Here is a 13,570-nt window from a genome sequence, read left to right on the forward strand (position 1 = left end):
GACTCTCAGACAAATAATTGATGTTGAGATTCACTGACATCCAATCATCGTGGATATGCTGCAGCAAGACAGGCCTTGGACACAAAAGTAACAAAAAGGGCGGTGAGAGTAGTCACTGTCAGCACTTAAGAGGAAAGGCTATTTAGAGGAAAGAGTTTGAAATGGATTAAAAAGGGGATAAACCTTAGATTGAGCAAAAGAACCTTCTACTAACTTTAAATCATGTAGGCTTCTTGCACTCAGAACATATTGAAGTTATTCCCAACTAGGTATGGTGAAGCACATTCTCAAAAAAACAAGAAATACTTTTGAAAGTAGCTCTCTAGAAGGAGCAAGTTTAGGAGGTTAATTTCTCTGGCACTAAAATTATGGTTTATAATCTGACCTAGAAGATTCACTGAGAGTAAAAATAATTAAGTTACTTTAACCATTTTAATTACAATAACCTAGTCGTTGACTTGTGGAAGAGTAAGTTGGAATCATCATACATTTAGTTGTGTTACCAGAGTTAGAAAAGAAGATCAGCAAAGGATAATAACCTGGGGAAGCAACCCCCTAAGAAAGTTAATGCCCCAGACACAAAAATAAGGTATGTTTATATCATCAAAAGAATGACCCATGAATAAGCCACTGATTGTAATCCCACTTCCATTGCTCCAAGCAGTTCTACATCAAGATTTGACCAAAACTAGATGACTTTTGTGGTTCCTTCCAGCTGTACAATTTTATGATTTTATCCTCAAGATATGGAACTTTGCATACAAAGAGCCAATGTGGTATAACAGAGTGTCAGACTAGGACATGGAAGACCAGTATTAAAATCTCTTCAGCCATGAAATTCATTGGGTGACCTTGAGCCATTCACCGTTTCTCAGTCAAACCTGCCTCCTAGACTGGTTGTGGGGTATACGTAATCATGTTCATAACCTTGGAATCCTCAGAGGAAAGGTGGGGTGTAAAATAATTAATTAATTGTGTAATATACTAGCATTTTAAATGGGAGTTTTATCTCTTTAGCTGTATGCTATTTTGAAACTACTTTTATTTGCATATTTTTATAATACTGTGTGTGTTTTTTTATTATGTTGTGTAAGACATTCTGGAAAGTTTTCAAAGGGTAAGCTAGTAATCCTTACTGTATATAAATAAATGCTTACATTTCCTCGGTTGAAACCAGTGACTTAATAATGTATTAATTTTGAAGGGATTGTTCTTATAGAAAATATTCCAAAGAAAAAGAACAAGGGTTATGGAGTGCATTGATGAATATGAAACCCTACAGGACCCTCTAGTGGCAAAGAGTTTATCATGGTAAACCCGTTTGTTATGTAACTTTTCTGTTCAAAACACTAAAGCATTTGGGTGCTGATTTTGAATTCCTGATTAATTACATCCATTTAGCCTTGAAAGTTGGTCTATTAATACTCCTTCCTACGGGCTACTAGAGGTGAAAAAAATCTAGCTACTATGAGTAAGGAGCTTATCAAATAACACAGGTTTGTAATGTTATTCCCCTGAATAAAACTTTAACATAATTTAACAGAAGCCATCAGTTTATAAACATCAGACAACTGATTATAAAAATCAGTTTCATTCATTGATTAGTACAGTATGAGTATTCATTGAACATTAACTATATGCTTGAAGGGGAAGGAAAGACGCAGATATATCCAGTGAACCCATACAGTCACACATCATGCTCTGCCTCTGCTACTGCACTTCCTCCTCTAGGAACCCATCTAAATCTATATGGAAGTCATCTCAAAGGCAGAAAGGAGATGTCAAAATTTATTCTTACATTTTAATTTAAAACAATTATTTTAAAACATTAATTTCTTTTAGAAAAGGTATTTAAGGTTAGAACATGATGCAAACAGTGATTACCAAACACAGAACAGTGAATGCTTGGGTGCTCCTAACTGCTAAAACCAGGGAAAAGTAAAAACAGGGGAAAGTGGATTTCATCTCACACCTACATTGACTGGCATGTCGGAATGCAACAGACTACCGTAATTTTTAAACAGCAGGCCACCATCTGTTAGTATCAAATTATTCACAGCTATTAGAACAAAATAAACAATGACTTTTAAAATTCTTTAATAGATTTAGTACCTATGCCTATAGCAGATTAGAAAACTGACTCAAATTCATAGTGTACGCATTCCCATAGTGGTCTCCACAAATTATTCAGGTGCACGCATGCTTTAATGTATCTTCCAATAATATACTTCATAAGCATAAAAAGTTTTTGTATTGTCTTCCCATTGTTGCCTTGGTCTAGCTCAAGGCCTGGTACCAGTGTCCAAATAAAAATATCAAATATATCTGTTATATAGAAGCGTACCTTACAGAAGTCACAGTATTGATAAGTTTTTCAGTTTGATCTGACACGTCTGCAGGAAGAATAATCTCAACAGGCTGCAGGCGTAAAATTAGACTTTCCAACTCTATACGGCCTACAGAATCTTGAAAACTGTCATAAATAACTTCTCCTGTAGTAGGCTGAGCCGCCTAAAAGAAAGTAAAGATAATAAAAACTAAATACTTATTTGGACATATGGAGCTGAACTGCTATTAAAGCAGAAGCCCATGCGTCTCAAAGAGTATAAAAGGCTACAGAAAATATTCAAGGTTACTTACCACTATGCCTATGACAACACTTTCCGGGCTCTTATTTCTTAAACTGTCCTTGCTTTCAGACACACACAGGAGATAATTATCACAGACATCAGATGGTATTTCTTCAGCTTCCATATCATTGTTGAACATCAGCAGAGGATTCACATTTAAAAAATCTTAAGGAAATCTAGTTGTGTGTCAAGACCCCACGGAGTTGTGTCAGGACCCCAAGGAGGAATAAAAACACTAGGACTTGTAACCACACTCAACACACAAAATAGTATCCTTATACTGATTTTTAATTTCTAGGAACTGGAGCTCAAGGGGTGTACACAGAGTTTTGCTTCTTTTTTAACAATAGTTAGTTAAGAGTTAGTTCACTGTGTGAAGCATGCTTTTGGATTGAAGCCAGGCATAGTCAATGCTTACAGCATACGCACTAACATTAATGGGACTTAAGTTAGTCCACTGATTTCAGTGGGTCTACTCTAAGCATGCCTAGCAGTGCAAGCCTAACCATGTAACACCTACTGAATTAAATGCGAGTTACTCCCAGGTAAGCAAGTTTAAAATTGTAGCGCATGGCTTTCACTTCAATAAAGGTCATTGGGTTATCCTGAATTCTAAAAGTTCAAGAGAGAGAAAACCTATCTATCCACACAATTTGCTTTATAAACATCTATCCCTTGGCTGTCTTTTTTTTAAACTAAAGAGGTCCAAACGTTTTAACCTTTTCACAAAGTCTTCAAACCCCCACCCCTTTGATAATTTTAGTTATCTCACTCTAGTTTTATGACTGTCTATTTGAGATGGATAAATAATAATGTATTACAAAAGTGGCCATATCACAGAGCTATATAATGTGTGTCACTGTGGATTGAATGCAATGCCATTTGAGAACACTCAAGAAACCTTAGGCGCAAAGAGAAAGAAATAGTGTGCACATTAATATAGAATCAATTGTCTACTGCCAAGGGAGTATTAGAATTACTGCACAATTCTATACATGTCTACTAGAAAGCAAGTTTCATTAAGTTCAATGGGCCTTATTTCCCAGGTGAGTGAGTACTGGAATGCAACCTGATTTATGAATTACAAGGATATCTTCTCCAAGAACTGTAGATTTTGTATACATTGCAGTTAGTTGTCTGCTAAAGAGAGAGCTTCTGTTTTCTCCAACAGCCTTCAAAGCAACTGTTTCCATTTGTTTTATAACTCCTACCTGCACGAAAAACAAATACCTAAAGCAACAAATAATATGAAAGTAAAATAAGCATAAAATTTTAACTTTTTTACATTGTGGATGGGTATGGAAATGCAATATACAAAGACATATGACATATTTAAGTGAAGGAACAGTGATTCATTCTCTTTTCAACTAACACAGTTCATCATTCAATGCAGAAGGATCAAAAGAGGAATAAAGTAAGACTATATGAAAAGACTACTAAAACAGCACAATTATACAGTACAGCTGAACGAATTATTCTTTAATTTTAATGCGCCATCCAAAATCAGGACATATCATGTAGTTGAACTAGTTACTGAAACTCACATACAGTCATGCGAAAAAGAGCGTACACCTTTGAATTCTGTGGTTTTTCGTATCAGGACATAATAACAATAATCTGTTCCTTACCAGATCTTAAAATTAGGTAAATAAATCTCAGGTGAATAACAACACATGACATATTACACCAGGTCATGATTTATTTAACAAAAATAAAGCCCTTCAAGCTATCTCTCAGCTTGTTTCCTGGCCTTAATAAAGCCAAGCATGCTCCACAAAATGGGAGAGGCCACTCAGACGCAATTGTGTCAACAGCCCTAGGTATTTGGATGTTGCAGAGGTTGGCTAGAGCTTTGACAGTAGTGCAAGTCATAGAGCCAGAAAATCCCCCAGAGCTGCCTGGAAACCTTATGTGAAGATGCCATAGACATCCATAAACATGTGGCACTGATTGTTACAGCCAATCAAATTAAAGAGAAGTAAGGGCAAACAAGACCAAAGACATAACCGTGAAAAATGTTAAAAGCAAAAACAGCAAGAGAACAAAAGGGCCCCAAACAACCATAGGTTCAAAAATAAAAAATCAATGAAAATGAGAGGCACATACTGATGTTTTCAAGAACACATATAAAACTAGGCATGCAGCTTTGGTTCAGCTTTGTGACTCCCAGGCACAAATAAACAAACAAAGAAAACAGAAATAGAAAAAAATGGAATGGGCGAAGAAAATTACTTTGGAAACTATTTTTTCTTTTCTACTAATAAAGTGAAATTATATAGTTGTGAAACATAAGCTCAGATAAAAATAAAGCATTAGATAAATTATTATAGAACCAAACCTTATAACCCTTTGCTACAAGACGCCGAACATGAACAAATAATCTGTGAGTTGGTATGCTGGCAGTCATAAGGTTGTGATTTTTATGGCAAAAGATGTTCAGCTCCTTAGCAGCAATCTATAAAACATGACAATTATTAGCAATTTATTATGACAGCCTAGAGTTACCACTGAACTTGTGTCTATTTAGCATTTAATGAGCAGCTACCCATAAAATTAACAGAAGTCAACTTTTTTTTTAAGTCTCCCAAAAACAGAAAGAAAAATGTGACCTGGTTAACATATTACTAGCTATTAACAATATTAAATTTTATCTAGAGAGATATGAGCTCAGAGGAGGCAAACATGCTAAATTTAAAATCAAATTTAATGATTTGTAAATTCTGTTCTAGGCAATTTTTTGTGATTTTTTTAACTAAAAGATTATGCAGAAGTACCAGCATTCTAACTTGCAAAGATCTGGACTACAGACATACTGTTCAATAAATAGCCTTTTACATGGCATTAGGCACAGCAGAGTTCCTCCAGGCCCCTGAAATCCACATGAAATTGCTGTGGTCACACCTCCCCCTCTTCCAACAGATTTGCATGGCTGTTCCTAATTAGGTTTAAGTATGTTTGGATGCTTTTTGACTTCACATTGCACCTTCTGCATATACTTTACAGAGATCATGCACAATATGTTACAGTCATACCTCGGTTTAAGTACGCTTCGGTTTGAGTATTTTCAGTTTAAGTACTCCGCGGACCCGTCTGGAACGGATTAATCCACTTTCCATTACTTTCAATGGGAAAGTATGCTTCAGGTTAAGTACAGACTTCCGGAACCAATTGTGTACTTAAACCGAGGTACCACTGTAATAGCAACAGTGTATAACTGTAAAACAATGTGGTTGATAGAAGTCCTTTACCTCTGCATCTTCTCCGAAAAATCTGTACTTGTAACCACACTCAACACACAAAATAGCATCCTTATACTTATTTTTAATTTCTAGGAACTGGAGCTCAAGGGGTGTATACACACTTTTGCTTCTTTTTTTTAGACTAGTATCAGTTGCATATTGAGTGTTTTCCAAACTCATATCAGAGGCAGAAAATTGGCTTTTATCTAGACACATTTCTTCCTGTGAGCAGAAGAGATCAAACAACAATGAAGAAAGGCACAGTTACACACAGTTAATAAAAACAGTATGATTCACTTCATTAGATGTCACATTTTCCAGCAAGAAATAAGAAGTGAATCTAGAATTCCACCCAAGTTTGAATTCCAACCCAACATTTTAACTTCAAAACTTCCTTCCTTCCCAGGCCATAAACAGTGATAAGGTGGCAAGTCTGGCTCCAACACGAGATCAGAAATAGAAAGTTTGACAAGGCAGTAAGATATATTCCCAAAATACTTCAACAAAATGTTCTCACCCACAACACATTTTTTACCAGCTTCATTGCTTGCATATTGTATCTTTGTTATTCAATGCTGGTACATCAAAAAACTCTTTTTCCAGTTTATGAAAGCTGGTCCCCTAAATGGTTTTTTACAGAGATCACCTGAGGACTGAAATATGCAATTTTTCAGATGTGTAGTGAAAAATAAAGGGTTGTATTAAGCTAAATTTTATTCAGAGCAGACCCACTGAAATTCATAGCCTTAAGTTAGTCATGTTTATTAATTTTAATGGGTCTGTTGCAAGTAAAAAATATTTGAACAACCCAAAGTCTGTTAGATGTTCTATAAAGGAGCAGAAGAAAAACCAGTTATTCAACAGATACATTACCAGTCTGAATCTATAAATCTGGAAAACTAATGGCTTAATCTAGGGGTGGAAAACTTTAGGCCCAGAGCCTGAATGTGGCTTTGTAGGTTCCTCTGTCTGGTCCTCACGATTCTCCCTAGGCCACATCCCTTCTCCCTAAGCTATTTGCCTCACCAGTCATATTCCGCAATTTCTTTAAATGTTTTAATATGGCTTTATTATGCCCTTGCATAACTGGCACGTGGACCTCAGAAGGTTGTCCAATAAGAAATATGGCCCCTGGGTTGAAAAAGGTTGCCTACCCTTCGCTTTGTTTTCAAGGAAACTCTGCCGCTATCAAGAAGGATTAACAACCACATATACTGAATTTGAAAATCACCACATACCTTTATGATTAACAATTATATGATTTATAATAATGCTTTTTGGCACATTACTAAATTGTGATAAATATACAAGGGCATTATCTTTCCACTAGCCATGTACTTTTAAATGTCTTCATTAATAACTGGCTTTCAGCTCATTGTCTTCTCTAGTGAACCATCAGCCACAGAATCAATTAACAGGAAAGTTAATGTAAAATCACACACACAGGTTTTTTATCAGCAATTTTCCTTATTAATCCATCATACCCATATTTTTAAATGGAGAACTTAAAAGCAATTTGAGATCAAGTGAGTGAATGTTGAAACAAAACTCTCTCTCTCTCTCTCTCTCTCTCTCTCCGACTCCTCTGTATTGTGACCAGTCTCATCCCATTCAATATTTTCTGCTGACCTCTAACTTGAAACAAAGAACAACCTGTCTCCAGATTTAGAAATATTATGCTGCCAGTATTCACCTCTGCTTGCATTTGGAAGGGCTGGTGGCCAAATCCATGAAGAAACACACAAATAACATATTTTAAATAACTGAATGTAAAGGTACTGTGGGGCAGGGTGGGGATACTTGCCTTGTTAATGTCATGAGAATGTTGAGAGCCACTTATACCATTGTTTCCAACCATAGAATGCTGGTACTTGCTTAAATCCACAGAGTGACTTCCATGAAGAGCCTCTGAATGAATTCTTTTTCTTGGACGCTCCGAATTGAAAGAGAACTTTCGCAGTTTATCTAAGGTTTCTGAACATATTTGGGAACTGGTAGATTTGTTTGGCTCTCCTTTGTCAGGAAATATAAACAAACAAACAAACGATTTTCACCTTAAACTCAACATGCCCAAGGTCAAATTTCTTATATTCCCTCTCAAGTCTTCTTCCCCACATAGGTTTTCCTTATCTAAGGACTGTATTACCATCCACTGTGTTTAAAAGGCACACAAGATGGCATTATCTGTGGCTCCTCTCTCTTACTTGTTCTCCATATTCAGTCTGCAGTGAAGCTGCATCACTTCTCCCTTTACAGCATTGCTAATACATGGTCCTTTATAACACTGCAAGAATATGGTCCTTCCTGCATTAGAGAAGGTTGGACTAGATGGCCCTCACAGTCCCTTCCAACTCTACAATTCTATGATTCCTCTGCCCCACTCAGCAAAGGCATTGGTCTATGTCCTGGTCATTTGTTGCCTAGGCTTCTGCAATATACTCTTGGTCTTCAATTACCTCACCTTCGTCCCATGTCTATCCAGCAATCTGCTGACAAAATCAGCTCTCCAGTCACTCTGCACACATGACATCACTCCTTAAATATCTATGCTGGCTTCCTGTCTGCTCCCAGATCTAGCAAAAGCTTCTTGCCCTTACTTTCAACGTCCTCTTTGCTATCCCATCTCTCTACATTCTAATATTTTAATTCACTCCTGTCTGTGATCTTTGGTTCTCTGGTTCCACCACCCTCCATCATCCAAGGTCCTCTTCTCTATCCCCCCACTGCGTGGAACTGCCTTGTTGGGATTCTGGTGAACAGAGTTAAAACACTCTGGAGGCGTTCTGATTCTCTGGGTGTCTGCCCACAAGTGATACGTGCAATTTCCTTTGTTCAGAGTTCAGTTTTGGTTTTGAGTCTGAGAGTCTGAGTCTGAGTTTCTGCCGGAGAGCTCAAGCGGCATGCTCAAGTGGCAAAACCCGGAAGTAACCATTCCGGTACTTCTGGGTTGCTGCAGGACACAACTTGAAAAGACATAACCTGAAGCAGATGCAACATGAGGTATGACTGTATCTAAAAACCTGCTGTCTGAAGTACAGCAGGTAAAAAACGTGTGGGGGGAGAGATTTCTGTGCTGCATCTTTGCCTCTAGAATGTTGTCCTCAAAGGCCACATGGAGTCCTTGCTATTATCAATTACCGTAGGTACAAGGCAGCAACCATTGGTTTTCCCAGGCTTTTAAGAACTGCTAATGTTGGCATTTTCAAACTTAAAGCAGTTTAACTATCTTAATGAACAGTCTATTGTTTTTCATTTGTTATGTTAGTCTGTGTGCTTTATTTATTACTAGATTATACTCTTTTGTTTATGTTCCCAAGGTGCCAACTGTAAAATGATGTTGAAGGTATGGGACATAGATAACACAAATAAATAAATGAAAATCAAGCATTTAATCATGTATATGCTCACATGAAGCGGAACGTGTGCACATATTTATGCACATCAGGGTGATCCTTGCAAACAGATAGTTGCCGTAAGTACTTCCACTTTTGACAATGATCTCACTAGAATTTGACAAAACACACACAACTTGAGAACTTTGGTGGGTAGGAAGGGTATTAAGACTCCTAAACAAATAAATAAATTTGCCATTTAGGGGGATCTCCTCTCCCTAAAAGAGAACATAGTCTAACAGTGCAACTTAATCCTGTACTGCTCCTAAATTGCCCAGTGGGAGAAGTGGTTAAAGCTCCAGATGTTCCCAGCCACCCACCCTGCCTTAGCTTCTGCACCAGTTACTTGATGAGGAACAAAGGCTCAAACAGAATGGAAGAGCCTCAGTAGTCTTGAATAAGACATAAAAGCTCAGTCCCTGATCCCACTCAAATAGCTTTTAATGTGTCACTATTTACAGTAATTCTTAAAAAATTAAAAAAGGAACACGGGTGGCACTGTGGTCTAAAACACTGAGCGTCTTGGGCTTGCCAATCAGAAGGTCGGCAGTTCAAATCCCCGCAACGGGGTGAGCTCCCATTGCTCGGTCCCAGCTCCTGCCAACCTAGCAGTTTGAAAGCACACCAAAAAAGTGCAAGTAGATAAACAGGTACCACTCCAGCGGGAAGGTAAATGGTGTTTCTGTGCACTGCTCTGGTTTCAGTGTTCTGTTGCGCCAGAAGTGGCTTAGTCATGCTGGCCACATGACCCGGAAAAACTGTCTGCAGACAAACGCCGGCTCCCTCGGCCTGTAAAGTGAGATGAGCGCCGCAATCTCAGTCGTCTGCAACTGGACTTAACTGTCAGGGGTCCTTTACCTTTACCTTTATGTAATTCTTGCTTTTAATTATAATCAGCTACTTTACTGAAAACTTACCAGTGTTCAGAGTACTCACTCTATTGACCTCTTCTTTTCTTTTACTCTGCAGAAGTTTTGAACATTTGTCCACATGTTCTTGGTTTCTAACAACTCTTCTCTTTTTCCCATCAGGTTCATGAGTCTGCAAAATGTTATTTCAAATAGTTTCAGTCTCCTTGGACTCTGGAATCAGTTTGAAGATAGAGAACAATCAAAGATTCAGAACAAACTATCATGAAGAGCTCTTTACTGTATTTATTTGAAATTAGACCCACTGAAATCAATCCAACATTAGTCATACTCATGAAGGTCCACTGAAACTTGATTTCAATAGGTCTGAGTATGACTAATGTTGGCTACAACCCATTATATCTCTACAACATGACTGGTGAAAGATGCACACGTCTTTCCCACAAGTCATGGATTTTAGTTTTCATTTAAAACAAAGTTTTTAAAGTTTTTATCATCACTTCTTCTTTTTTTACAAAAGATAGAATGGAGTCCAAAACTTTTAAAAATTGAATGTGCAAGGTTTATCAAGGTCTAGCAGGCTGTATCTGATAGTCAGCTGCCAGGACATAACTGGCAGTCCTTTTGCCCTCACCCCCAAATGTCAATAATTGAGACAAAAGCCTGGTCACAGTTATGAGAGACAGGGTGATGCAACAGTTAGTACTGGATTAGGACCCAAGAGACCAAGGTTCAAATCCATACCCAGCAATGAAGCTCATTAGTTTATCAGCCTAACCTACCTCACAGGGTTGCTGTAAGAATAAAAGGGGGTTCTTGGGCATCTTGGGAAAAAGGAGATATAAATAAAATGTAGTAATAAAATCTCTCTGATAAGACCACAAAGTGAAATGAAAAGTTAGGTAGGTTTCAATGCAGTAACCACACAATCCATTACACCCTACACATTTTATTTAACTTTGGAGTGCAATGTGTGCCCCAGTACAATAGTTATTTACCAACTAAGATATGTTAATCATTAGATTTTTATCTTTCGTTGTCATATAAAATGACAGAAATCAATGATACAGTATGAAAATCCAAGCTAATTTTACCATACCACTAAAAAGCAAGAATTTTTTTGAATGGGACAGTCTATCCAGAATGCTATTAGGAGTGAGCCTTAAACTCACGTTTACACCCTCTCGCCAGAGGAATGTACTAAATGAACAGTAACATCTGCAGTCTTCCTGACAGATAGCAGTAAACTGAAGCTTCACTTTTATTGGTTTTATCAAAATACATCATGCCGTTCCTCCTCAGAGTGTCCAGGATGCCGTAATAAAATGAAATTAAATAAAACCATACACAAAATACAATAACTAAAATGACAACTATAAAGACTACAGTGCCTAAATATATCAGTCCCCTTTCACAGGCCTGGAGAAATAAAAATGTCTTCAAATTCCACAAGGATCATATAACAATAATTCCTACAGCATTTTATATGTGCAAAATGTGTTTCAATTTGTTGTTCCTATCTTAAAAACACATTTACTTTAATTTAAACCTCACTTAATTCAACAAGCATGCTTATGTTTGCAGTTTTTCTCATTTGTATTCATTCTCAAGAACCCTCTGAGACTGGTTACAAATAAGAGACCTGATGTGCCAAAATCACATAAACCCAAGATAGCCAATGTAGTGACCTCCGAATTATCTTGAAATACAGGAATTGTGGATACTACTCATTCCAGATCAAGAGAAGTAATAGTACTGTTCTATTCTGACTTGGTCAGATCACACCTGGAATATTGTGTCCAGTTCTGGAACATGTGCAGAGGCAGGTGACCAAGATGATCAAAGGTATGAAAACCAAGCCTTTTGAGGGATGGTTGAGGGAGTTGGGTATGTTTAGCCTGGAAAAGAGAAGGCTGAAAGGTTATATGATAACCATCTTCAAATATCTAAAGGGCTGTCACATGGAAGATGGAGCAAGCTAATTTTCTCCTGCACTGGAGAGTAGCCACACCACAGACTCTCCTTCCTTGGAGATTTTCAAGCAGAGGTTAGATGACCATCTGTCATGGATGCTTTCTGCATTGCAGGAGGTGGACTTGATGACCCTCTGCGTCCCTTCCGACTCTGCAATTATATGATTCTACAGTAACTGCAGGGCACATTGGGTATTCCAGACTCAAACAGTCACAGGGCTAAAAAGTGTGATGTCAACCTACACTCCCTGTTTTGCATCAGAACAAAACAGCTGGGTTCAAATCCCTGCGGCACTATCAAGTTCATTTGTCCAATTACACATATTCACAGCTTAATACACATAACTTATTAGCTACCAGAAAAGAAGGATTTCTTCCTCTATGAGTTCCTTAATGGAACATAACAGCCCTAATTGATCAAATCAAAGTTACATTTAGCAGCCTCAACTAGCTGCTTCTGGCAAGACCACAAACAGGGCTTGAAGGCACATTCCATCTTTTGCTCCCTAGTATTCAGTAGCATACTGCCTCTGAACCTGGAGGTTTCTTTTAACAATCGTGGCTAAAAGTATTCAATGCAACTGTTGAGTTTGTTTAATCCGTTTGCTGTGTCTGCCCTGAATCTTTCAACCAATAAATTTCATTACTACAGTACATGCTCCCAACCAGCGCGGTTCCCCCATACAGAGCACAGAGCTGAGGGGATACAAAGTAATCATAACACCACCATTTACTCTACTGTATTTTATATGGGGGGGCATACAAATGCATCAACCTTTAACAAGTTGTCGAGGAAAACGAGCAACTCTTTTCAATACATTCAGTGAATTTTTTCTAGCTGCCCTCTGAGCAAGTCAAGCTGCATCAGCCTACAAGTCTACACCAAGGGCATGAATGCAGAGCACCTTAGAGAACCAAGCGCTGCCCAAAGAACAAGGCTGAGAGGGAACCCTAGTTCTGGAAGTACTGAAGAGGCCCCTGCTCGAACTGCGGCTGCCTGTAGGATTGAAAGATTAGAAGGCGGGGATGGAGGAGCAGCCGAAGAAAAGACACGTGCTTCGAGGAGGTTTTACGTCATGTCAGGCTCAGGCACCCAAATACCGCCACCCGCTTCCAAACCCGCTTCCCATCCCACCACAGTCAAGGCGCGCACCTCTTCAGCGGCAGAGGCGGCGGCAGCAGCAGCAGCGGAGGAGGAAGCTGTTGCCCGGAGGGATCCCGCCGCCTGGAAGAACTTGCTTAGCACCGGCTGCCCGCGGGCCCCTCCGCTTGGGCCGGGCCTGCTTCGCCCCCGCGGCATCCCGGGCTCGAGACTGAGCAGTTGCCGTTCGGAGCCACGCGACCGGCCTCGCGCCGTTCCTCGGCCCCGCCCCTCTCCCGCGCCAAAAAGCCTATTGTGGAGATTATAGAAGGGGGCGGAATACGTTGGATTTCGTCACAGGAGGGGGGGGGCGCTGTTTTATTTAA

General features: G+C 38.8%; 1 protein-coding gene across 2 annotated transcripts in view; it reads right to left on the bottom strand.

The window, feature by feature from the left end:
- Window positions 1-13,553, bottom strand: part of MSH3 (mutS homolog 3) — a 62,655-nt gene extending 49,102 nt beyond the window's left edge. Inside the window, exons 1-8 of one of the 2 annotated variants that reach the window (XM_060280217.1) lie at window positions 13,257-13,553; window positions 10,179-10,302; window positions 7,670-7,882; window positions 5,879-6,087; window positions 4,969-5,085; window positions 3,724-3,841; window positions 2,641-2,786; window positions 2,345-2,511 (exon numbers count right to left, since the gene is read on the bottom strand). In XM_060280217.1, the coding sequence (XP_060136200.1) occupies window positions 2,345-2,511; window positions 2,641-2,786; window positions 3,724-3,841; window positions 4,969-5,085; window positions 5,879-6,087; window positions 7,670-7,882; window positions 10,179-10,302; window positions 13,257-13,403 (1,241 nt within the window). In that variant the 5' untranslated portion in view covers window positions 13,404-13,553. Of the gene's footprint in view, window positions 1-2,344; window positions 2,512-2,640; window positions 3,661-3,723; window positions 3,842-4,968; window positions 5,086-5,878; window positions 6,088-7,669; window positions 7,883-10,178; window positions 10,303-13,256 lie in introns of those variants that run through there. The other variant, XR_004691562.2, reaches the window with a different exon arrangement.
- Between the last annotated feature and the right edge of the window lie 17 nt (window positions 13,554-13,570).

The sequence above is a fragment of the Zootoca vivipara genome, chromosome 11 (genome assembly GCF_963506605.1).
Source record: "Zootoca vivipara chromosome 11, rZooViv1.1, whole genome shotgun sequence".
Classification (NCBI taxonomy): Eukaryota; Metazoa; Chordata; class Lepidosauria; order Squamata; family Lacertidae; genus Zootoca; species Zootoca vivipara.